At 45.5% G+C, this 24,999-nt stretch overlaps 1 protein-coding gene across 1 annotated transcript in view; it reads right to left on the reverse strand.

Annotated features, from left to right (window-relative positions):
- Positions 1–558: 558 nt before the first annotated feature.
- Positions 559–24,999, reverse strand: part of LRSAM1 (leucine rich repeat and sterile alpha motif containing 1) — a 390,590-nt gene continuing 366,149 nt past the window's right edge. Inside the window, exons 23-25 of the mRNA XM_085610452.1 lie at positions 14,693–14,774; positions 2,226–2,383; positions 559–1,516 (exon numbers count right to left, since the gene is read on the reverse strand). Coding sequence (XP_085466578.1) covers positions 1,391–1,516; positions 2,226–2,383; positions 14,693–14,774 — 366 coding nt within the window. The 3' untranslated portion in view covers positions 559–1,390. The remainder of the gene's footprint in view (positions 1,517–2,225; positions 2,384–14,692; positions 14,775–24,999) is intronic.

The following is a 24,999-nucleotide window of genomic DNA, read 5'->3' on the forward strand; positions in this document are numbered from 1 at the left end:
ACAAGTACTGAAAGCTTGTTGAGGTACAGTGGGCTGGAAGACAAGATTCTGCTAGACAGTGAGTATGCAGGGAACAGTCACAATTAGGCAGGTTGAGCAGTTATGCAAGGCCATGTGGCAGCCATTGGAAAAGCATGGAAGAAAGGAATAAAACACTTGCTGCGAATTCTGAAATTATGTTGTTCAACTGAGTGTCCTAAAGCACATGAAAATGTTCACCTGACACTGTGAGTACATCAGATAGTCTCTGTTGTGTACCAGTGCACTGTACACAGCTTCCAGTACCTTGGCCAAATCAACTGGTACTAGTTTGTGACAGTTTAAAAAACCAATTCTACACTGATCATGCAGTAAGCCAAAGCCGCGTATCTCATATAACCTCTAGTGTTCGTCCTTAACAACCAGTCTGTTTCCACCTCATTTTGCTTTGTGCTTCACCTAGCCCTTTTTAAAGTAGCTTTCAAAGAAGACATAAATAACGGTTATGACAACGCATATAAAACAAACATCCTGAAACAGTGCATCCCTTACATCTCACCAAGCTCATTTATATATGTCTTTTTCTATGTCCGTCTAATTTGGGTCTCACTCTTAATGTTACTTGCGTCTCCTTCCCCTTTTCCTCCCTAATTGCTCATCAAGCCCTCTCCGATCAGGTCTACTCAACTGCAACCTAGAGACAAGATTTGGAAAGAAGCACCATACCGAAGTGCTTGAGGAATATGAAAATGAACACCCAAGTTTGGAGGCTGGTGGGATCCATGAGATTTAGGCTAATAATGATGACTGGGTGCTTTCTGGGAGAAAGGGCATTTCAAGTATGTCAAGAACAATCCTATCTCAGTGGTGGCAAATCATCCTCACATAATAACCATAAAAAGTTCTGGTCATCAATGGTACGGGATCAAAGGATACAGGGCAGGAGTTAAATATATGCAAATTTTTAAATCTCTTCCTTCAAACGTATTACATTTAACACATAAAATATCTTCCTTCTAAACTTTCATGTAAAAATAATAGTGTGCAACGCCAAGGACCCATAGATTTGGACGAGGCAACATAAAACATCCTAGTTATAGAACAGCTGTATAACAGATCCCACCAGAATACCACTATCTGTCAGATAACCTAAAACTTCACTTGGAAAAGCATTAATGGCATTTATAGTAAGGCAGAATATAAGTTCATCTGAGAATTCTATTCACTCGCTCTTCCTCTTATCCTCATACTTCACGACATTGTTTACCTCGATTGTGGCTCTAAAAGCAACAATCAGGGGTATTGGATCCCCATAACGGAAGCCGCCAGATAGATGACAACCACTGGATATAGCATAGTCACTACCAACAGCCGGTAGAGCCCACATATAAAAGATGATTTTTTTCTGAATTTAGACACTGTGGTATATGCGTATACGTTGGGTGATGTCCTTGCGGCAGAGCGGGCAGGTACGCAAGACTTCGCTGCATGTCGAACAGCAGCAGACATGGCCACAGTTCAGGAAGATCATCTGAGCCTGGAAGGAAAGACAGACAACTGTTAAGAGAATTGTCTGCTAATGTTTGTCTGCATAAGGGGCAGTGTGAGGTCTTGCACGGGGAGCTTGGTGCTCGGAATGCTGTTTTCCAGCCATTCTGAAGATACACTGAAAAGTCTAGTTTCTGTAACTTTAGGTTTTCTTTGCAGCAGCATAATAGGAATTACATGCCTCACAATACTTGGAATTAAATGTGTCATAACCATAAATTCTACACTGAAACATCGTTATATCCCAATACTGGTGAACGCCTTTAACAGATTTCCTTATTTGGAATATAAAACTATACTTAAAGTGGCAAGCAATGTAATGGTCTATGGCAAGGCAAATAGCTTACTCTTCAAACAAAAAGTTGAAGTCAGAAGGAGAAAAGGATCTTTGAGATCATTCATCCTTTGCCCTTTCCCCTTTCACTGTTTGCATGACTAGTTCAAAGCAGAACCCTGGCCCATGTTATAACTAAACACATTTTGTTTGTTGCATCAAGCACTGCTCTGGCTATTTTCTTACTTAGCTGTTTAACTTTACGCATGGTGTCAGTTCACACTATTTCAATTGAGAGGATAGTTCCGGCAAAACCAATCACTGGTCAATGTGTCACTAAGGCATTACAGTGAAGGATTTTATTGAAAGGAAATCGATATAAAGTAGGAGAAATCATTTGTATAGGTAATTTCAAATTGTATACCTCTTGCTCCATGCAGACCACACACTCAGACTTTCGTTCTTCCACTTGTGATGGTGGTGCGGTAGGAGATATAAGGCTCAGGTCGTGTGTAGGGGAGACGGCTGGTTCTGCTGCATTGGGTTCCGGTAACTCAGCACCATCCACAGGCTCAGCTATTACTATAAAGAAAGGAGGTACCACACAAAAATCAAAGGAAAACCACATACTATATGTGAAGGAAGTGCAATAACGTCAATTGCCAATCAAACGCAACGTGCACCACCTCTGGCAAAGAAGAGGGCTGGGGGAGGGGGTGAATGTGCGTGTCTGTGTGTGTATATATGTATGTATATATATATATATGCCCATGATGAACCTTTTGTCATTGCAAGTTGTTCTATATAGGAGCTGCTCCCCACCTAAATTTGGGAACTACCCAGAGCTCCATGCCTCCTATTTTGTGCATGTATATGTATATTCCGCCTCAAAGAAATGATAACGCGGCACTCCTCTTGGCAACAATGATGTTTTATCTCAAGTTGTAATCCTTCCTACGCGTTTCGAACCGTAGTTCCTGGTCACGGTAGATTGTTACATTGGTCCTACTTCAGTTTTTACTTATATACATATATGTCATTATTATGGTGCATTGTGGGTATGGTAGTTTGGTTTCCTTTCAAGGTCACAAAACTTTATTAATTTTTACTTTGTGAGTGTTTTAATTTGCAGCATGCTTCACGGATAGTATGTTACGATCCTGAATAAATGCCTATTCATCGCGCCAGTCATTAGTGACAGGAAGGCATTAAATACAATTTTATGAATTGAAGCATGCGGTCGATGTGAAATAGTTTCAAACACCGATTCTTTTATGTAATTCATGACTGAGTGTCACTGGGCAATCGCGGCTGAGTGCCGGATATATCCTATTTACATCTCATATTTTAGAGCATGCTGCTATTAAAACACTACAACTAATTGCACAATTTGCATTACAACAAAATTATAGGTATTTTCTATGACTTAATGCATTTGAGTCCTGATGTCATTCAAGGCATCCCATGTTTGCTTGTTTGACATGTTAATCACAAAACTCAGTCACGGTTTGATTCAATTGTTCTTAGTGTTTATAGATGGACATAAAGCTCCTCATCCCCATTTAGACCTAGGGGATACTTGGTTTTGAACCTCATTATCATACGTGATTCCAGTCTTCGTAGTTTTTGGGTTCGGTTGCCTCCTCATTCACTGGGAGGTATTGTCACCAGCCCTAAGTATTTCATGTCCAGCCAGGTTTTGCCAGTGTGGGTTGACATATGTTTTGCAATTGCATAGGTATTGTCTGCATTTTGGATAGCACGTGTGTGTTCCAGTATGCGTTTTTTTAGGGGACATGTTGTACTTCCTATGTATTGCTTGCCACAGAAGCACTGGAGGATATAGACCACAAAGGTTGACTCACATGTTATTGATTCTCTTATTTCGAACGTCTTGCCAGTTGGATCTGTTAGATTCTTCAGATTCCTTCCAATTTTACAGGCCTTGCACGATGTGCATATTGAAAAGCCTTTAGATCTGGATTGTAGCCATGACTCCGTTTTTGTGGCTTCAAAGTGACTTCTCACGAGGTGATCTGAAAGATTTGGTGCTCTTCTATAGGATATCAGTGGACGATCTCCTATATTCATACCTATGTCTGGGTCTTTTCCAATACTTCATCAGTATCCTTTGAATGTTGAAAATTTCCTTGCTGTATGTTAGTATCAATCGAGGTTGGTTGCCATCATTGTCTTGACCTTTTTCTTTGGCTCCTTTTTTCTTTCTGATTAGTGTTTCTGCTCTTGTTTTTTGTCTCGTCTTTAGTTCACCTTTGTCGATGTCTGTGTGTCTGTATCCACGTTGTAAGAAACGCGTTTTGGTTTCTTCCAGTTTATTCTCCATTTCTTGTTCCTCTGAGCAATTTCTCTTCATTCGCAAGAGTTCTCCATACGGTATACTTTTTTTTAAAGTCTGGGGATGAAAGCTCTGGCCATGCAATATGCTGTTAGTTGCTGTCTTCTTTCTGTACACCGTTGTGTGCATGCGATTGTCTTTAATATACACCTTGGTGTCGAGAAATTCGATTTCTTTGGGGCTCGAATTGTATGTATATTTGAGACCCACATTATTTTCATTCAATTCTGCAAAGAAAACTTGAAACTCTGCTTCCGTTCCTTTCCATTATAGGAATAAATCATCTATGAACCGTAGCCAAAGGGCTACGTTCACCATGTGATGATTGTTTTCTTCTCTCCAAGCTATGCTCCTCTCCCACCAACCCATCATGAGGTTCGCATAGCTTGGAGAGAAGGAAACTCCCATCGCAGTACCACAACACTGTACATACATCTTTTTGTTGAACAAGAAAATGTTGTTATACAGGCACATAGAAATCATGTCAATTAGCATTTCAGAGTGTTGTTATTCACTGATGGGTCTCTGTTTCAAAAAGTACTGTATGGCATGCAATCCTTTGATGATCTGGGTTTGATCCATCACCGTTCTTTAGCCCACTCTGCCACCCCAGTTCAGACATGGACCTAGGAAGCTTGTTTCCGGTCCAGGGAAGGCATGGCTTGGCAGTTCGGGCTGGACTGTTCCCATGAGGCACAGGGTCAGACTGATTTGCATATGGCCATGTCTGAACTGGGGTGGCAGAGTGGGCTAAAGAACGGTGATGGATCAAACCCAGATCTGTTGACTGGGTGTGAGTGTTTGATTTGTTCTGATGCTCCGTCCATCACCACCCCCTTTTGTACCGCTTTGTTTAATCTTTTACTCCAATTGTGCTTGTATTTTTTTAAATATTAATATTCAACTATCATTGATTAGGTTGAAAGGAGATTTTTTTTCACAAGCACACTCCAGTACAGTGAAAGTATAAGCTATGCCCACTCATCTTCTTGGGTACCTTTATTAAGTTTATACACAATCGTCACAACCATAGTACTGCCAGGGATGTATCCTTTAACTTGTCTGTGAAAAAGAACTTACTCTAATTGACAATCCACTGTGGGGTTCTGGGGTAGCAGCATCAAACGTCTCTCTAATGAGGGAACTGTGTGCCTCATTACTTTTCCTGCTATTTTCCCTACTGAAAGTTAGTACAAAAGGTGGCCTGGATGGCTCAACGCAGAGCTCTGCACCTACAGGTCCGGCAGACACTACACCCAGTGCAGTATCGGTGGCACCCCTGCGAAGCATGTTAGTCGCAGTCAACTTGATTTTGTCTCTCCGCGATAGAGGGGTGGAGGCAAGCTGCTGCGACAGCTGTGCCAAGCGGAGAGAGCGGCAGCCCGCGACCGAAGGAGATGTGGGAGGCAAGGAGGCCCGCAGCAACGGGGGGATACGGCCCCAGGGCCGAGGCAGCGAGAGTTGGAAGCTGCATCCTCTGACACCCCTCCCCCGGCAGGAGAGAAAGCAACACCGACACAGCGTCCTAGGGATCCGCCGATGAAGTGTCAAACAGCAGTAAGTGGATAAAGATAACTGAATGGTGCTGACCACAAGCGTTAACTGATTAACACATATTATGACACCTTGAGGCTTCCTCTCGCACCCTGGTACTAGAGATTGGTTCCCCCGGCATGCATTAGAAGGGAAATGCATCCTCGGGAAAAAGGGGAGTGAATCATAGGATGCTTCAGCTAAGCCCGCCTTCCATCACTGCCATTAGCGCCAGGCGGCTGGGAAGTGGTCTTTCACACTGGACAATGCTGACAAACTCATCACACGGCATTTGGTATTTCCATATTTAAGGAAATGCAGGTAAGACTTGCACAATTTTACTCCATGTGCTCACCAGCACAAAGCTTTTCCAATTTCTCAGAAGACATTTGTCATTTCCAAAATTTAGGAAGTGTAGGTAGAAGTGTGCATATATTTTACGGCATGTGCTCATCATCACAAAGTCTTTCATTTGTCTGCACCCTGGCCAAACTGGTACAAGAATTTTGCCATTGGACCAGATTGTAAATTGCCCATGGTTTTCACAATGTTATAGCAGGACTGGGTTCCCCCAGCATACATTGACGCAGTTAGACCACAAAGCTTCAGCAGAAACCAGCAGCGGTGGGTCCCCGCCCCACAGTTTAGAATTCACCTGGGTGGGAAGGACCTCACCTCTCTGGGTGCGCTGTGTGCCAATCAAGTCAATAAAACCTACAGTGGGTGAAAGGTGCAAATCATAGGGCACTGCAAGATAGCCATGCCAAGCTCACTGACCAAGAGGGGCGTTGGTTAAATAGGGTTTAACCCATTAGGGCAAACATTTGCTGCAACCTGGCCAAACTGGTACAAGAATTTTGCCATTGGACCAAATTGTAAATTGCCCATGGTTTTCACAATGTTATAGCAGGACTGGGTTCCCCCAGCATACATTGACGCAGTTAGACCACAAAGCTTCAGCAGAAACCAGCAGCGGTTGGTCCCCACCCCACAGTTTAGAATTCACCTGGGTGGGAAGGACCTCACCTCTCTGGGTGCGCTGTGTGCCAATCAAGTCAATAAAACCTGCAGTGGGTGAAAGGTGCAAATCATAGGGCACTGCAAGATAGCCATGCCAAGCTCACTGAGCAAGAGGGGCGTTGGTTAAATAGGGTTTAACCCATTAGGGCAAACACCACAGGTTACTCCGATAGGGCGGGGTACACCAGACTAAGGTGGAAATGGACATGGTCCAGCTGGCAGGTCTGGTAACCACAGGTTGCAGGAGGTTATTGAGCCTGATATGGTGGGTGGGGGGGTGAGGGAGCAGATAGGACAGCAGCCACATCTAGGGCGTTGTCGGAGTTATAGGGCAATCCGAAGGCTGATTGGTACATAGGGGTACCATCTCAAGGAGCACGGCAGGGGTGCTCTATGCCAAACCCAAGGAGTCTTTATGGCAGGACCCTGGATGGAAACATCGGTGTCCCGCTAGTCCTTCAGGCAGTTGAAAGCCTGAGCAACCGGGTGCGTGCCTTGCAACGCTCAGCCCCTAAAAAGGCATGAATAAAATCATGAACTGGTGGTCCATCGTATTTAAGGGAGAACATTTCCAGATAAAAGGGTAGCACCAATTGGGTTGGCCACAGTGCCGTTTGGCTCATCATGCGGGTGGGCAACTTAGGTTACTCATCGTTGCCTGCCCTTGGATCACCCGTAAGTTAACCAACCATGTTGGCATATTTCATGTATGAAATAAACCGGCACCAAACTGTTTCCAAACAAACATTGTTTGTGGGTATTATTTTACTGCATTGTGTACTAGGTGCGTCACTATGTTGCCGGGGAGGGTTGCCGATATCGGCACTGCACTATGCGGCTGCCAAAGGCACCCACAGTGCGCCCCTTTAAGAGGGCAGCCACCTTAGTGCCACATTCTGGCACATCCACCGCGCTCCACTCGCTGGGACCCTCCACGGGATCCCCCATGTCCAGCGTTCTTACCGCATCATTTCCCGCACTCAGGGGGATGGGGCCAGGCACTTATACCTGCCCCACCCAGTCGCATTCCTCTTTTAGCCCACCGCTGGACACGCTGTCAGACCCCCACCCCACACTCAGCGTGCCAGCGGCTGAAGGTCATTGCACTCTGCTGAATGTATTCAAATGTTAATTTGTGCTGCAGACGGAGTTACAGGGCAATCCAAAGGCTGATTGGTACATAGGGGTACCATCTCAAGGAGCACAGCAGGGGTGCTCTATGCCAAACTTAAGGAGTCTTTACAGCAGGACCCTGTATGGAAACGTCGGCGCCTTGCTAGTCCTTCGATCAGTTGCAAGCCTGAGCAACCGGGGGCTTGCCTTGCAAAGCTACGCCCCTAAAAAGGTGTGAGTAAAATCATGGACTGCTGGTCCACGGTATTTAAGGGAGAACATTACAAGATAAAATGGTAGCACTGAATGAGTTGGCCACGGTGCTGCAGGGCTCATCAGGTGGGTGGGCAGCTTAGGTTACTCATTGCTGCCTGCCCTTGGATCGCCCGTAAGTTAACCCACCACATTGGCATATTTCATGTATGAAATAAACCTGCAGCAAACAGTTTTTCCAACAAATATTGAGTGGCGTGATTATTTTACTGCATTGTGTACTAGGTGCCTTACCATGTTGTAGGGGAGGGTTGCCGATATCTGTACTATGCCCGAGGACAGCATGCCATCCTGGGGGGCATTCAGGATGACAGTGGGCCAGGAGGGCACTATGCCTCTTATTCTTTGCGTGTTGACCTGGGGCAGGGCTTCTGAGGAAAGACAGGACCCTGGGCGAAGTGGAGACACAACAGAGCTCAAGGTGAGTAGGGGGAGGTCAGCACAAGATGGGAAGAGTGAAGATCAAGGCCTGTACTGAAGATGGCCCATGGCCGGAGAGGTGTCACCTGCTACCCCCAAAGGTGCTGATACAATTAGCAGCTCTGTGGCTGTTCACTGGTGAGCACTATTGCGTGTCTGTCGTGTCCAGGGCTGAAGTTCCTGCAATAAATCCCACACCTTGCAGCGACAAGCCAGAACCAAGGATACCCTGCGCTACGGGGCACAACCCGGGGGATTGCTTTGTACCAGGGGCGCGGACTTCCATCGCCTGCAATGTATGACTGAAGTGTCCACGTCAGAGGCTGCTTGAAGGATATGGTGCGCCCCAAGCAGGGCGAGATGGCGCAGGAAGCTGGAATATCAAATCTGAAGGTGTGTGAGGGTGTGCAGCCTGGTAGTGAAATGCTACTGGTAGCCCACATGGACAGAATAGTGGCGGCAATCCGTGACACAAAAGTACCACTAGAACATAAAATCGAGACAGTGGCCCAGGACGTGGGCCTGCTGCAGGCAGATCATAAAAACACTGGTGGTGAAGGCGGTCGATGCATTATGTTCCTTAACTGAGATTACACTGCAGGTCACATACTACTCCCTCAAACATCTGGTAAATGCAATCGGAAATCAACAAGCAGACAGTCCACATGGATTATGCTGAAGGCTGCTCCAGGCGCAACAATATGGGTCTTACTGGGGTCCTGGAACATGTGGAGGGCCCTAGTACAGATCTGTATGGGGAACAATAGTTGATGGAGACGGTGCTTGGGGTCAGACCTCCAATATATACACAATACAATGCGCACACAGAGTCCCGGGGTGGTCATTTCCACTGGGAGCACCACCAAGGCCCATAACTGCTAGACTACTGAACTTCAGGGACCAAGACCGCTTTCTATAGGAGGCACAAACAAAGGGCACTTGGAAGATAGAGAGCAACCCGGTGAACGTATATCCTGACTAGACCACATTGGTCCAAAGGCAGAGAGAGACTTTTCTAACCATAAAACTGCACCTGTGAGGCTCTGCTTCTCCCTGCGAAACTGCGACTATATATAGCGGGGAAGTCATTCTACTTTGCTTCAGCAGCTGATGCCTTGGGCTGGTTTGAGCCAAGGCGGTACCAGATACCTGGATTGGCTAAATGGAGCCACTGCCCGGAGTGGCGGTAGTAGAGACCTAACCACTCTGTCAGATGGAGAGGTAAGGGAAACACCTTACTGGGTTAGATCCATCATTCTTTTGCTCACCACCCCACCCCAGTTACACCAAGCCATAAGCAAATCAGTCTTCACCCTGTTCCTCATAGGAGCAGTCCCGCCAGAACTGCCAAGCCAGGTCCTCCCTGGACCAGAAAGTAGCATCCTGTAACCTGTTTTGGGGTGTTACCGCTCATCAGCCAGGCTAGCTTAAATCCAGTGGCACAGTGAGCAAGGGACCCACGTCTGGGCATACCCATCTCTTACTAAAGGCGAAAAAACGCAACGCAAAGAAATGATGTACAGAATGCTGAATAAATCAACCAATCACCCCCAGTAAAGGGGCCTAAAAGAGGTAGCCTTCAGCCATCCCTGGCGTCTTAAGACCACTGCTTTGGCCGATTGACGGAAGCATGTGGAGATGATGTCGAGGGCACAATCTATCATCTCCGAGAAAGTGCGCTCCCCTTCTTGAAGGATCTTTTTTGCTTACGCCTTCCTGTCTTGAGGTACCAAACTGAGTAGGCTGTTGACAACTGACCACATCTGGCAGTCATAACGCCCTAGGATTGCTAGCGAGTCGGCTGCTCAGACTGTGATAGCAGACATTAAAAAGAATCTCTTCCCAAGTTGTCCAAGCGCCTGCCTTCTTTGTCTGGTGTTGCGGAGAAAGGCGCAGAAGGGTTTTTTGAGCGCCTTTGAGCTGCTTGAGATATGACAGAGTCAGGTTTGGGATGACTCATGAGGCAAGCGGTATTTGTAGATACTGTAGCCAGGTTCCTCATTATTTTTTATCTCCTGGTCCCCAACATAGTCTATAATGGGGATAGCCCTCACAGATGTTCTGGCTTGCTCCCTAAAATCAAAGGAAGCAGTCAGACTGTTAAGACAGAGACTGGAAGATGGAATCGCGCTGCAGCTCGGTCCATCAGGTTATAAAAACCCCCAATGTGCTCTGGGTGAGAGTCTTAAGGATGGGATTGTGGAGGTGAATGAGTAGGGATAAGGTAGTCATCCCATTCATACAGTGGATATTGAGGGTCAGGGATCTCGCCTTACTCCCTTTCATCTTCTGAAGATTTTTGGTCCTCCCTTGGAGGTGCTGCTATATTAGAGACAGGTGTCATCCTGGGTGTTATTGGCAGAGGGATATTCCTTGGCGTGGCAGGAGAAGCAAGCTGAGACGGTGGAAGCGGTTGCTCCTGTGGAGGCTCAGGGAATCTACATCTATCATCCAACAGCATGGCCTGCAAATCCTGGACCAGTGATATGGGCATCTGCATTTCATCCTGTCTGGGCTGCGGATGGGGATGGTACTGATAGTTCTCATAATGGCACCTAGGAGCGGCATAGTAGGGGTGGTAGTACTGCTCTTCAGCTTCATCATCATCTACCTCAAGGTATTTCACCTGGAGCTTTGAAGAGCTGTGCGCAGCCCCAAAAGGCCTGTCATAATTCGAGTCTTCCAGATCCAGTAAGTGACTTGGTGGCAAAGGTGAGAGGTCACTTCAGGCCTTAGAGCAGTCTTCGTAATATTGGTAATCTTTATCGTCGACATTAATGTGAACTGCGGTGCTGACAGTAGAAAATCCCTCATCGACGGTGCTGGTGTTGATGGTGCTGTCATCAATGGTGCCACTGTCGACGGCGTCTTTGTCGGTGTTGATGTAGTCAAGGGCAAATCTGCCATCAACGGTGACTAGGAGGATGATGTCATCTTTGTCAAAAAGATGTGAGTGTGTATGGCTGCCGCAGTTGAAGTTCGAGGACAATGGCTTCGTGGACGAGACGGTGGTGACCGATGCCGTCGATACCAGCGTCAACAGTGAGGTCGTCATCGACGGTGTTCTGAGAGGATTTTGTGTCCTCAATGGTTCAGAGGAGGGAGAATATTTACGCTCCTTTTTCTTCACAGATGGAGTAGAAGGTAGAGAGGAGGCCGCTCCCGTAAAGATAAGTTTGAGTTTCTCATTTCTCAGAGGCTTTTCTAATCTCCTCAGAAGATGCTTGTTCAGAGGATCTTGACCTTTTGTGAGGTCTCATAGATGAATCACAGTCATCCTCAGAAGTGATGGATTTCTGGGATTTAGACTTCTGTAGCCACAGAAGTTGCCTTCCCTCCCTGTCCCTCAGGGTTTGAGAGGAGAAAGTGCGACTAACCTAGCACTCCTTTTTCTGATGTTGAGGGTAGAGGCAATAGAGACAGTCTCTGTGTGGATCATCCACATTTAGCCTTATCTTCCTACAGGACTTTTTAGGATCTTAAGAGGCCCTTCATAGAAGTCTCAGAGATAGTAACTGAAGAAAAGTTGAGCGATGCAGGGTTAAAACTGAACAGAGCTCCGGGAGACTCCCTTCACACGACCTGTGGTAGAAAATCTGAGGGACTCAGCCTCTGTTGGGAGTTTTCTAGAGGATGCTGTCGCCTGATTCCATTTTGGTCCTTTGTTAAAAAGGACATAGATAGGCTATTAAACTGACTTTGTATTGCCATTATTGCCTACAATACTGTTATATACTACTTTAATATGGTACAGTGAGACTCCCAATTCGTCGACAGGAAATTATACTAGCATGTGAATCTATGAAAGATCCAATACTGGAGAAACCAGCATTCCAATGGCTTCTATTTTTTTTTTGAAAATTCTTTTTTTTTTATTGGCATTTGCATAAACATTACATACAGAGGCACATTTGGAGTTACTATTGGTGCATAACTACACAAGGCAGGAGCGCCCAGCCACAGCCCAGGTGGGCCCCCGAGCTCGTGGACCCGTGAGGTTGTGTGATGCTATTCTTTGTAAGCTGCAGACAGACGTCCGGGGTCTGCGTCTGGGCATGCCCCACCAATGCGCATGGCGGTCACTGCGCCGCATAAGAGCCATGTAGTGTGCCTATTGCCCTGTGAGGTGTATCATCAAGCTATGGGGTTGCAGCCATGAGTTAACCTTCAACCAACTGGGGACATAGAAACTGGGGGGGGGGGGGAGTTGCACTATGCCGCGGAAAGTGAGCAACAGTAGTCTTGTGCCTGAGCGCTGGACCATCGCTTGGGATGATGTCGGAGTTTTCGCAGGCGCGGGGATGGGGGGGGAGAATAGTCGGATGAGGAGGGGGATGCCGGGGTGCCAGTTACCGCCTATATGGAAGTGTGGTAGCGGGACAGATGTTATCTACAACCGCGACCCACCGGGCGCCTGGTCTTCTCATGTGTCTCCCTGGGTGGGCTCCTGGCTCGCGGCTGGGGGATCGATCGCTTGTGGGCCCGCCACAGCTGTTGTTTCGTGCGCACAGGAATGCATTAACATGGCCCATGACAGGGAGATCGGGTGTTTGCGTATCCCTTGGGCTTCCTCCGTTCTGAGTAATGTTTCCTCCGCCTTACCCCATTTTTTGACTGCGCCTACCCATGTCGCTAGGGGGGGCCCCTCCGGTGTCTCCCAGTGCATGGTGATGCACCGTTTGGCTAGGAGAAGCACTAGGGAGGCGCAACGTCTTTCCACCTTCTTGTGTTTGTGCCACCTGTGTATACCCAGGGCGCTCGCCTCCCATGTGTACAGGACTTGCAACCCTGTGACCGTGCGGAGAGCAGTATGAATCGCGTACCAATAACTATGCAGTGTCGGGCAGTCCCAGAACATGTGTATAAACGAGGCAGCGGGTTCCAGGCATCTAGGGCAAGGAAACGAACTGTCAGGGAAGTATTTCTGTAATTTTTCGGGAGTGAGGTACGCCCTGTGCAGGATGTGCAGTTGTATATTCTTGAAACGGTAATTACGGGACACTTTTTTGGTGTGCTCCAGGGCCCTGGTCCATTCTCTATCGTGTAGAGGTCTGCGGAAGTCAGTTTCCCACCGCTCTCTGAGGGGTGCAAGCGTGGGTTGCCGCAAGGTCCGCATAGCTTTGTAGATCCAAGTGACTAGATGGCGTCCTGGCCCCATCTGTAGGATCGCATGGATGACCGGGTGCATGGGGGATTCCGTGTCGATCGCGCGCCACTGCCTACGGCAGTCCGTGAGAAGCTGCCTATGCCGTAGGAATTGCCCTTCGGGAAGGTCGAAGTCTCCGACCAATGCTGCAAATGGCTGCAAGTTCCCTTAAAAAAATAACATCCCCACCTCCGTCACGGCGCGATCTGTCCATGTTTGCAGCATTCGCTCCGTGTAGTGCGTCCGACCCCTGGGGTGGCCCACCAACGGCAGCAGCGGAGAGTACAGGGGAGCATCCCGACTAAGACGAAGGACACGCGCTAGACAGGCCCGCGCAGTCATTACCTGGAGGGGACCAGATGGCAGCGGTGCCGCGCCCGGCAGCAGCATGCGGTGGATGGTGGGAGTTTGAATGCGCCCCGCCTCAGTGATCAGCTCCCCCTGTGCCCGGCCCGCCGTCCAACGTGATACCCATTGCAGCTGGGCGGCAAGGAAGTACGCTTCGAATGAGGGGGCCGCTAGCCCGCCTTGGTCAAGGGGCAATTGCAGTTTTGCCAGGGCATTACGCCGGCGACCAGAACCCCAGATGAGGGTTCCAAGCAGGGTGTCCAGCTCGCGGAATAGGGATCGCGGGGGAACCACTGGGAGATTGGAGAAGAGGTACAACAGGCGCGGGACTAGAAAGCATTCCAATGGCTTCTAAATGAGGTGTGGAAACTGAGAGGCGGAAAAATAGGACATCCACAAATTTATGGTGGCCTTCCTCTTAATATACTCCTCTAAATGAGGACCTAAGGAAACAGGAATAGCAATCCATCAATGGGAATGCAATATAAAGTCATTGGTTGACATCCGGTTATGGAATGACACCAAGAATTGTAGGACAGATAGCGACAACGATATAAAGAATGGATCGATATTAAATAATGTGTATCCTTAAAAGGTTTGCAGCAATCGAGCTTCTCACTGCAGGGATCATAATGGTCTTTTACCAACCTTTCAACGCAATAAAGAAAACACGTATAAGTACCTGGTTTTGATATAACCCCAGCCAGTATCTCCTGCGCTCGTCTTAGAATTGAATGCTGCAGTCCAGTTTCCTCTACTCCAATCTGCAAAACAAGAGTTCAGAGACCAAATAAATTGGAAGACCGTAATGAACGTTTTATTCCCGTTTTTAGAATGTACATTGGGAATAACATGTGAACTCGAAACACTAAGAACAAGTACAAATCGATGCACCCATTGCACCATTACCTGGCAGATAAAGAAGAAGTTTAAGTTGTAGCAAACCCTCTGTGGTATCTTAGTATCTTCAACTGCATGAGCTCAAGTCCTGACTGTATGGTTACCTCTCCTGGATGCATTAAGGCTGCCTCCCATTATTCAACCTTGACAACTCTCAAATCAGATTCCCACATGTGCGGGCGTACAGGTAAAGGTTTCAGTATATTAAGCATGTATATAAAAAGCATTCTGGAGAGAGCCACCCTCCGCATTTCATCTATCAGAATCTTGGCATCCACCGGAGAGGGATCCTATAGCTATCCCTAGTCAATATAATATTCTTGCAGAGTATGCTTAAAAGCAAGTACTTGCAGGCTGCATCTTAAATTATGATCCTCAAACTGCTTAGTACAAACCTACTCATTGGAACAACCAATTTAGTTATGCCTAAGTCCAAAAGTCTTCACACACCTAGATTAGCCATCTGCTCAATGATCTTGTCTACTCACTTTGGTTTCTCTCTCATAAGCCTGCACTTCATGCGCCTCATCTTCATTTGTCACCACCCTGAATCCTACAACTTCAAGTGTGGGAAGGTTTAAATGATGTATCCCACCCCATCGTATAAGTGGTGTAATAAGTCAAGACAATTAGTCTTTGCAAGCACTTTAAAGAACAGGCATATGGTCTTGTTCAGTCTTATCCAGAATAAAGTTCTTTATTTCTTTGCTCCTTCACATAAAGTAGCCAACAGGTGTTTAATCCTGTATCATTGCTTGGACTTCCTCAGGGCTAGAGAATATATACAAAATAGAACTACCATATGCATATGGCTCAAAATAAACAAAAACGTGTATGAAACCAAGTCTGTGTTCGAGGTTAACACATGGAAATATTTTTATTGCACTGAGGGTTTGTCCAAAGGAATGAGACTTATTTGTACTACTACCCCCAACTGTGACACCCTGCAGTAACATCTTAAGACAGGTAAAGCGTTTCCCCTCATAGACAAAGAGTGTGTACCCAAATAAGTCACCACACACTGCATCAGTGTCTTACAAGTACATCAACCTGCAGAAAAGAAAAAAGAACTTCAGGCAACCTTAATATTCTGAAGTATGTCCATGCATGAAAGCGGTGATTTAATCCAAAATTCCACATCCCCATTAAACTTTTCTACAAGGAGGTTAGGTTACAGTTTCTTAGCTAAGTTCAGTTATTGATATATACACACACACCACAGTTTTGGCTGACCTGCGATTAATGCAATAGGAATAACTCAACCCAAAAAAATAAATAAATTGGGAAACAAACTCGAGCACCAATAAAGACACAAGCATCTCGCAAAACAGCTGGCAGCTAAAGAAAATGAACGTGGAGATATCGCACACCACCAAAGCTTTCAAAATAAAGCACAACGCACAATACAGTCAGAAAAAGCACCAAGACAGTAAAACTGTAGAGTACTTATCTCTGCTGCGTAGCAAAGAAGAAAGAAGGCGAAGGGCCAGTGAGAGAGGACTATGTTGGGGCTATGGGCCACCTGATTGGACATTGTTGGACTGTCCTAATTGGTTGTTGCTATGTTTTTTCTACACTACATTTTACCAAATGTTCATGCGAAGCGTAGTTTTGTCTATCTTTGAAGTGAGCTGCTATTAAAATAAAGTGAAGAAAGAAGGCATAATTCTCGCCTCCAAGTCCTTAATAGAATTGAAACTTTCCGTTATGCTAGCTAGGAGATTTTTCATTACGGTCGCAAAACATTCATTTTTACCGACACCTCAAGGGTGGTGGTAACCATTCGCAAAAGGAAAGGGGTCCCCACGGGACCCCTTCCCCTTTGTGAATTAGGGAACAAATCATTTTTAAGCGTAAGCAGTGGTCCCTTACCTTAAATGTTTCATTTGATTTTTTTAAATGCATCCAGTTTTCCTTTAAGGAAAATAGACTGCATTTCAAAAAAGAAAATATTACTTAATTAAAAAGCAATCACAGACATGGTCGTCGGCTGACTTCTGCAGGCTACTATCCCTGGGATGGATGCAATTCTTAATTGCTCACAAATTGCGACCAGTAACATTCATTATGTAGGTCTAAGGCGAACCCCAGTATGAATCACAATTACTAACTTGTATTTTTTTGTACATTAGGAATTGCAATTTCCTTATTGCGATTCAAAAAGAATCGCAATTAGGAACTCGCAATCCCTAAATTCTGTGCATATACCCCTTAGTTCTTTGAACCATGGTAGGAAGTTCAATATCAGGAGGTTTGTAAAGAAGTACAGGATCTATGGTAGCATCACCATTTTAGGCAAACCTATTATGGTGATTAAGGACAGCTTCAGAGTGCACCAGAATCCCACACATCCCAGTAATTTATATAGTGTTCAGCCTAGATTATCATATACTATACCTGCATTCTTGTGGCACACATCAACCCCCAGATCTTTAAACATCTGTATTTCCTACTTGATACCTATTTGTTGTACCACTGGCAGTACTTCCCTAGACCCCGGAATTATTGGGAATGCGCAAGTGTTACCCGGTTGATGCGTAATCCAGACACCTCACCCACAGTGTCAATTAGTTGCATACACCAAGTAAGTCCAGTATCTAACGGTTGATGGTACACGAGTACATCGTCTGCATACAACGAAACGTGATGCTCTCTATCATGCAACTTCTGCCCCTCCTCTCACTTCTGAAAATACTTACAAAAGGTTCTACTGCCATTCACAAATCACACTGATGATGGGGCAACCCTGCCCAGTGCCATGATGAATGTCAAAGACGCCTGATATATACTGGCCAGTGGGCCCCCTAGCTCTCACCCCAGGATACAGCATAGACGCCATTTGGGAGAAGTCAGGGGTCGCAGCTGTGACATCTAGCTTGCTCACTGCAACTTTCTGTACTTCCTTTGAGACCCCTGGCCTCAGAGGGGGAAAAACCATTGCCTCCTCAGAGGCCAGGGGTCGCAAAGGAACTACTAGAAGTAGCAGGTCACAGTTGTGACCCTTGACTACTCTCAAATGACGTCCTAGGAGTACAGTAGTCCAACCAATTTATCCTAGTTCTGTCAAATATTTATGCTGTGCATGACTGTTTATATGTATTCCCAGAGCACTGTGTCAAACGCTTCTTGTATTTTGATTGATAAAACGATTGCTTCAGGGGATTGTTGCAGAGGGGTTTTCTCTAAAACTCGAAATAACCTCTGGATATTTAGGGATGTGTTTCCTTGAAGGATACACCCATTCTGGCCCTCATGTGCAATATTCTGCAGGTATGGGTGTGATCAACCAGCCAATATCTTGCTGAGTATTCTGTAATCTAAATTTATCATGGATAAAGGCCAGTAGAAACTCACGTCTTCCACAATCCCAGTGGGGCTTAGAAAGTGAAATGATCAATGCCTCGCCAGTGGTGCCTCCGCGGACAGTGCCGCCATTCTCAGAGACAGCAGGAAAATTCCTATTAAACTCCCTGGCAAGCTATCTGTACCAGGCACTTTCCCTCTAGATGTGCCTTTGATTGCAGTCTTAATCTCACCGTCTTTTAAAGTACCTTCCCCAATGTCTCCCGTTCTTCTGCCGTGAGTCATACCAGTGCTGCCTTGTCCAGAATATACAATATCCTCTCCTCAGGCACTTCACCAATCCTCCCATATACCTCGTAGCAATGCTGAATGAACACCTCATGCACCTCCATCTGCATGTAGGCCAAGCTCCTATCCCTGGGTTACTATTGATGTTGATGTATGCAATGATACATTTTGCATAAAAATGAAAATCGAATCATGTTCGCGAAATCACCCAAGATGACCTCTCTATCAACCAGAGTCAGAAATCCATTGTCAGGCAGGCCCTGTGACCTAGGCCCTTGGCAACTGATTGACAGATCACAGGTGGAGTGGCACGTAACCAGCAGACCAAACGCACGAACTGGAAACACCCAGATTAGTCCTACAGATAGGCAGTGACACCACAATATACCGGGGAGATTGGCCCCAATAAAACACACATGGCCGCAAGAGTGCGCGTCCCAAAACTCCATAAAGTTAGATGCCACATGAAGTTAGGAACACTCAGCTAATTAGGACACAGCACATGCAGTGATTACGTGCTCCTCATGCCACGCATCTGAACATGTTACCCACTGGCCCTCATTGTGTCCACGCAAGGTCGAGACCCATCTGCATTAGTCATCAAGTGTGAGTAACTTATGGCTCCATGTCTAGGCCCACATTCCTCTCCCTAAACAGGATCTATGAATTGTTTTATGATGCTTCATGAAATGTATATAAATACGCTCAAAACGATTGTACTGCAGTTCTCAGACACGTTTTGTATGCTGTACTCCTGGCCGCAGTGTTTAACTAAACCAATTGTTCCTTTTTTGCTAAACGCCTCTTGTCTTTGTTTTTTCAAGGTAAATTCATATTCAATCAACACCTGTTCCTGACCTGATTTACCAGCTTACATTTTGCCTCAGTCTTTACCATGCTAGCTAGCAACCTGCCTGCCCTTTCTCCCTCTTCAGAATTTACTATGACATACTCCTTGACAATGACCGTAAGCGCTCTGCAACTGTAGCATTCTTTTCTTTTTCTTTCAAAAGGCAGTATTACCATCTCAGAGTTAAGTGACAGTCCTATCTTTAGTACATTATGTGTTCTCCAGTGCAGTAAGTTTCCTTCACCTCAACAAGCAATAACCACCTTGAATGTGTCCCATTTGTTGCTGCGAAGTTGTGCAATATTTTGGTTATGATGGAAAAATTACTTGTTAGCCTCAGATAGTGAGTCTCTAAACATCAGTTCTAGCAGTGCAAGTACATACAAATTTCACGTTGTTATCGGTGTCAACTTGTGCCCCCATTTAGATCACACGAAGAGGGGGCTGTGATCTGAAAGGATTCACCCCAGATATTCCACATGCATAACTAGCCCCGGAATGCCCATCAAGCCCAACATTTTGTCTAGTCTAGGCTTCCGGTTTTCTGTTTTTACAGATAAATACAGACAGAACACAATGAGTTTCCGGTCTGTATTTATTTTTAAAAGCGCAAAAATACTGAAAATAATGCTTTTGATGAGACTCTCCATGCTGTATTTCATGGATTCCAGGCAAAAGCTCAGCAGATAGACAGCATGGAGAGTTGAAATTTTTTTATGAGATTTCCTGAAATACAGGCATAGGTTAACAAATAGTTGTAGCATAATGCTAATATGTACCTGTGAGTGTAGTCTTCTGATATACGTGCTCCTTAATTTGCTAAAATGTGAAGGCATTCATGTATGAGTGCACGTCCTAGAGTTAAATAAACGTGGGAATATAACATTTTACAGCCCTTTTTATTCTCAAAACACAAAATAAATTTGGATAAATACCAATAAGATTGGCAAAAAATAAATATGGATAAATACAGACGGAAATGTTAAAAGGAAAATGCTACTTACCAGTATGCATCTGTTTTCGACATGTAGAGCTGTAGAGTTGTATACTTTAGCATAGATCACCATCTGGTGTTGGGCTCGGATGTTTGCAATTTGTTTTTGTCGAAGAAGTCCTTGTAGTCACGGGATAGGTGACTCCTCCTTATGGTGATAGTGCGCATGGGCATCGACTCCATCTTCAGATTGTATTTCGCCATAAAGGGTGATGATGGAGTTATTCAGAAAATAGAAAAGGATGTCCATGTGATGTATATAAATAAGATAAAACTGCAACAGATAAAGTTAACCAGGGAGGTGGGTGGGCGTATTCAACTCTACATGCCAAGAACAGAAGCATACTGGTAAGTAGCATTTTCCATTCGAGCCATACGAGCTGTAGATTGGATACTTTAGCATAGACTGTAAAGCAGTTTCTTTTTCTCTCTAGCGGTGGCAACCTGTATCTGTTGTAGTAGTTTGAAAAAGTGCTCCTAATACAGCCTGGCCCACAGTAGCTTGTTGCTTTGCTTGAACATCTACACAATAGTGTTTAGTGAAAGTATGTGTTGTAGACCAAGTTGCTGCTTTGCAGATGTCATCTAGGGGAATGTTCCCTAAGAATGCCATAGAAGGCCCTACTTTGCATGTGGAATGAGCTCTAGGGCGAATAGTTAATGTGCGTTTAGCTTTGAGATAGCATATTTGGATGCATTTAACAATCCACCTTGCAATTCCTGTTTTTTAAAATGGGATTGCCTTTGTGAGGTGGGGCGAAAGCTACAAAAAGTTGCTTTGTTTTTCTTAAACTTTTAGTTCTTTCGATGTAGTAGAGTATCGCTCTTTTAACATCTAGCGTGTGGAGAGCGCGCTCGGCTACTGAGTCTGGTTGAGGAAAAAATACTGGAAGTTCAACCGACTGATTAAGGTGAAAGGCCTATATCACTTTAGGTAGCAATTTTGGATTAGGTCTAAGAACCACTTTACCATGGTGTATTTGTAAAATTCGTTCTTGTATGGTTAATGCCTGGAGTTCACTAACTCAGTGATGTGATAGCTACGAGGAAGGCTACTTTCCAAGTAAGGAACTGTAACTCGCATTTGTGCAGAGGTTCAAATGGGGGACCCATGAGCCTGGTGAGGACTATATTGAGATTCCATACAGGAGAAGGTGGAACTCCAGGTGGAATTATTCTTTTAAGTCCTTCCATAAACGCTTTAATAGCGGGTACTAGGAACAACAACAAATGTTGTCTGTTTTGGAGGTAAGCAGCATTTGCAGCAAGATGTAGCCGTATAGATGTATATGCGAGGTTACATTGTTGTAGATGCAAAAGAGAACAGATAATATTTTGGATGGAAGCATCTAGCGGATCGATTTTGTTATTTGTACAATAAATGACAAATTGCTTCCACTTTGCTGCATAGCATGCTCTAGTAGTAGGAAATCTAGCCTCTTTAATGACGTTCATGCAGTCTGGCGGGATATTAAGGTAGCCAAACTCTAGGACTTCAGGAGCCAGATCGCAAGATTGAGCTGTTTAGGTTCTGGGTGCCTTATCTCTCCATGGTTCTGAGTGAGGAACTTGGGGGAGAGGTGGAGCTTTTGGTGAAGCACCACTGAAAGTTCCAACAGGGTTGTGAACCATGGTTGGCGTGCCCAAGTTGGAGCAACTAGGATCATTGTGAGGGAGTGTTGTTTGAGCTTCCGAAGCAGTAACAGAATGAGCGGGAGAGACGGAAAAGCGTATGCAGATCTGCCTGACTATTTCATCCATAGCGCATTGCCTTTGGACAATGGGTGTGGATATCTGGAGGCGAAGCTTGGGCATTTTGGTGTGCGGCAAACAAATCGATCTCTGGATGACCCCACATTTGAAAGAATGTAAGAAGAACTTGAAGATGAAGTTCCCATTCGTGGATCTGCTGTGTTTGACGACTGAGCAGATCCGCATTCTGATTGTGTACTCCTGGTAGATGTTCTGCGAGGAGGTAAATGTTTTGAGGAATGGCCTATCTCCATATGCTTTGCGCTAGTTGTGAAAGCTGAAGAGAGTGTGTCCCCCCGCCTTTTTTATGTAATACATTGCTGTCATGTTGTCTGTACGGATCAAAACAGCTTTGCCTTTTAGCAAGAGTTGAAAAGACTTTAGTGCTAGAAAGATTGCCAGTAACTCCAGATGATTTATGTGGAGTGTGGATTTGTTGATGGGTCCATATACCCTGAACGGTTTGGTTTTGGAGATGAGCTCCCCAGCCAGTGAGCGATGAGTCTGTGGTTAGCACTATTTGTGGAACCGGGTCGCGGAACGGCCGCCCTTTGGATAGGTTTTCTGTGTTGCACCACTGCAGAGAGTGATGTGTGCAGCTGTCCACCAACACCAGATCTGTTAACTGTCCTTGAGCTTGGTTCCACTGATGTACTAAACATTCTTGTAAGGGACGCATCTGAAGTCTTGCATAAGGAACGATGAGGATGCAAGAGGCCATCATCCCTATTAGCTGCAAGAACACTCAAGCTGGAAGGGAGTGTTGAGGTTGAAATCTGGATATGAGAGCTTGCATGCTGGGTATCCTGACTGGATTAGGGTATGCAAGGGCTTTTGAGGTATCTATTGTGGCACCTAGATAGTGAATGAGGTGGAACGGTTGAAGGTGGGACTTGGGTAGGTTTATTATGAATCCCAAGTCGTGGAGCAGCTGGATTGTTCTGTGTGTATTGTGTACACAGTGTGTGTGTGTGACTTGGCTTTTATGAGCCATTCGTCGAGATACGGAAACACGTGAATGTGTTGTCTGCGCAAATGAGCTGCGACTACTGCGAGACATTTTGTGAAGACTCGGGGAGCTGTAGTCACTCCGAATGGGAGGACTTTGAATTGATAGTGCTGTCCGTCCACTACAAACCGTATATATTTTCTGTGAGCGGGGAGAATGGGAATATGAAAGTAGGCGTCCTTGAGGCCTGGCGTGGCAAGGAAATCGCCCTCTTGGAGCAGTAGGATAATCTGTTGGAGTGATCATGTGGAAGTGGTCCGACTGTATGTGGAGATTTAACGGTCAAAGGTCTCGTAATGGCCTGAGAGTACCGTCCTTCTCTGGGATTAGAAAGTAAAGGGAGCAAACCCCTGTTCCTTGATGAGGTAAGGGAACCGGTTCTATTGCATGTTTTTGTAATAAGGGGAGAACCTCTTGTTTTAACAGTGTCAGATGTTCTGTGGACATTGGACGTTGTTTGGGGGATATAAATGGGGAAGTTGAAGTGAGTTCCAGGCAGTAACCATACTGGATAATTTGTCTTACCCACTTGTATGTGGTGATGGAATTTCAGACAGGTAGGAACTGTGATAGTCTTCCCCTGATTGGAGTGGAGTGGTCGGGGGGAAGTGGAGGGAAGTCACTGTTTTGTAGATGTGTCTACAGTGGGTCCAAATAAGTGTTTTTGATCAAAGGGTTGATTAAGAATTGTGGACTGCACATCCCAGATATGCAGTAAAACGCTTGTGTAAACCACATGAGACGCTGTGTCGGCTGCATCAAGAGCACACTTTATAGAAGTGTTTGTAATTAATTTTCCCTCTTGTATGAGGTCATTGGCCTTAGTCGTATACTGATCGGGAAGATGTTGTATAAGCTTTTCAAGCTCATCGTAATGAGCCCTATAATACTTGGCCAGTAAAGCTGGGGTATTGGCAATGCACCAGTGATTCCCTGCTTGTGAAGCAATGCGTTTGCCAGATGCATCTAGTAATTTAGACTCCTTATCTGGAGGTGGGGCAACCCCTGGTGTTTTGGAATTTGCTCGTTTACGTGCATTCGACACAACCAAGGAATCTAGAGGGAGCTTTGCTTTAATATAAGCTGGATCATTGAGAGCTGGTTTACATTTTCTCTCAATCATGGAGTTGAGAACTCTAGCTCTGACAGGATCTTTAAAAACGTCAGGTGCATGTTTGATTATACCTTTCAACATAGGTAGAATGCTTGTTGATTTTTGTGACTGTGAGAAAGTTTCTAACAAAGAAATTTCCTCTTGTGGGTGTGAGTGTAATTCTACCCCATGATATTGTGCAGCTCTATTTATGAGCTGTGCAAAACCTATGTTTTCGTCTGGGGGGATGGCCTAGATGGGGAGAAGTCTGGATCGGGGAGATCTGGGACATATGGTGGATTAACATAATCCTCCCAAGGATTAGGTAGTGGGAGAGAAGTGTCATCATCATTATCCTCTCCTCTTGTGGGTTTTCATCCCAACCCCCACCCACAAGGTGAGCATCCTCATCATCTTGTGGTGTAGGTGAATATGGAAGCATTGTAGAGTGTGCTGGAGAAAGTGGTGTTGTGGGGATATTTGGAGAGGAGAGAAGGGTCTGGCTGGAGAAGTTCCCATGTCTCTCTTCTTTAAGGATACCTTGGGTTCTTCTGGGGAGTCCAAAGGTCTCTTTTTAGATAGAATTGTCTTCATATGATCAGTTTTAGGGTCAATGTGAAGGGTTTTTTGTTTAGGATCCACTGGATCTGGTTGAAAAAGGTCTTTTAATCCAGTATCCTTGTTCAGCACGATGATTTTGGTTGTTTTGGTTCCACAGCTTTAGGAGGGGTCTTAGCTTTGGAGGAGCTGTGGCGTCTGAGGACTTTTTCGGCTCCAAGGATTTATGGTCTTTTTTCGGC

The sequence above is a fragment of the Triturus cristatus genome, chromosome 1_2 (assembly GCF_964204655.1).
Source record: "Triturus cristatus chromosome 1_2, aTriCri1.1, whole genome shotgun sequence".
Lineage (NCBI taxonomy): Eukaryota > Metazoa > Chordata > Amphibia > Caudata > Salamandridae > Triturus > Triturus cristatus.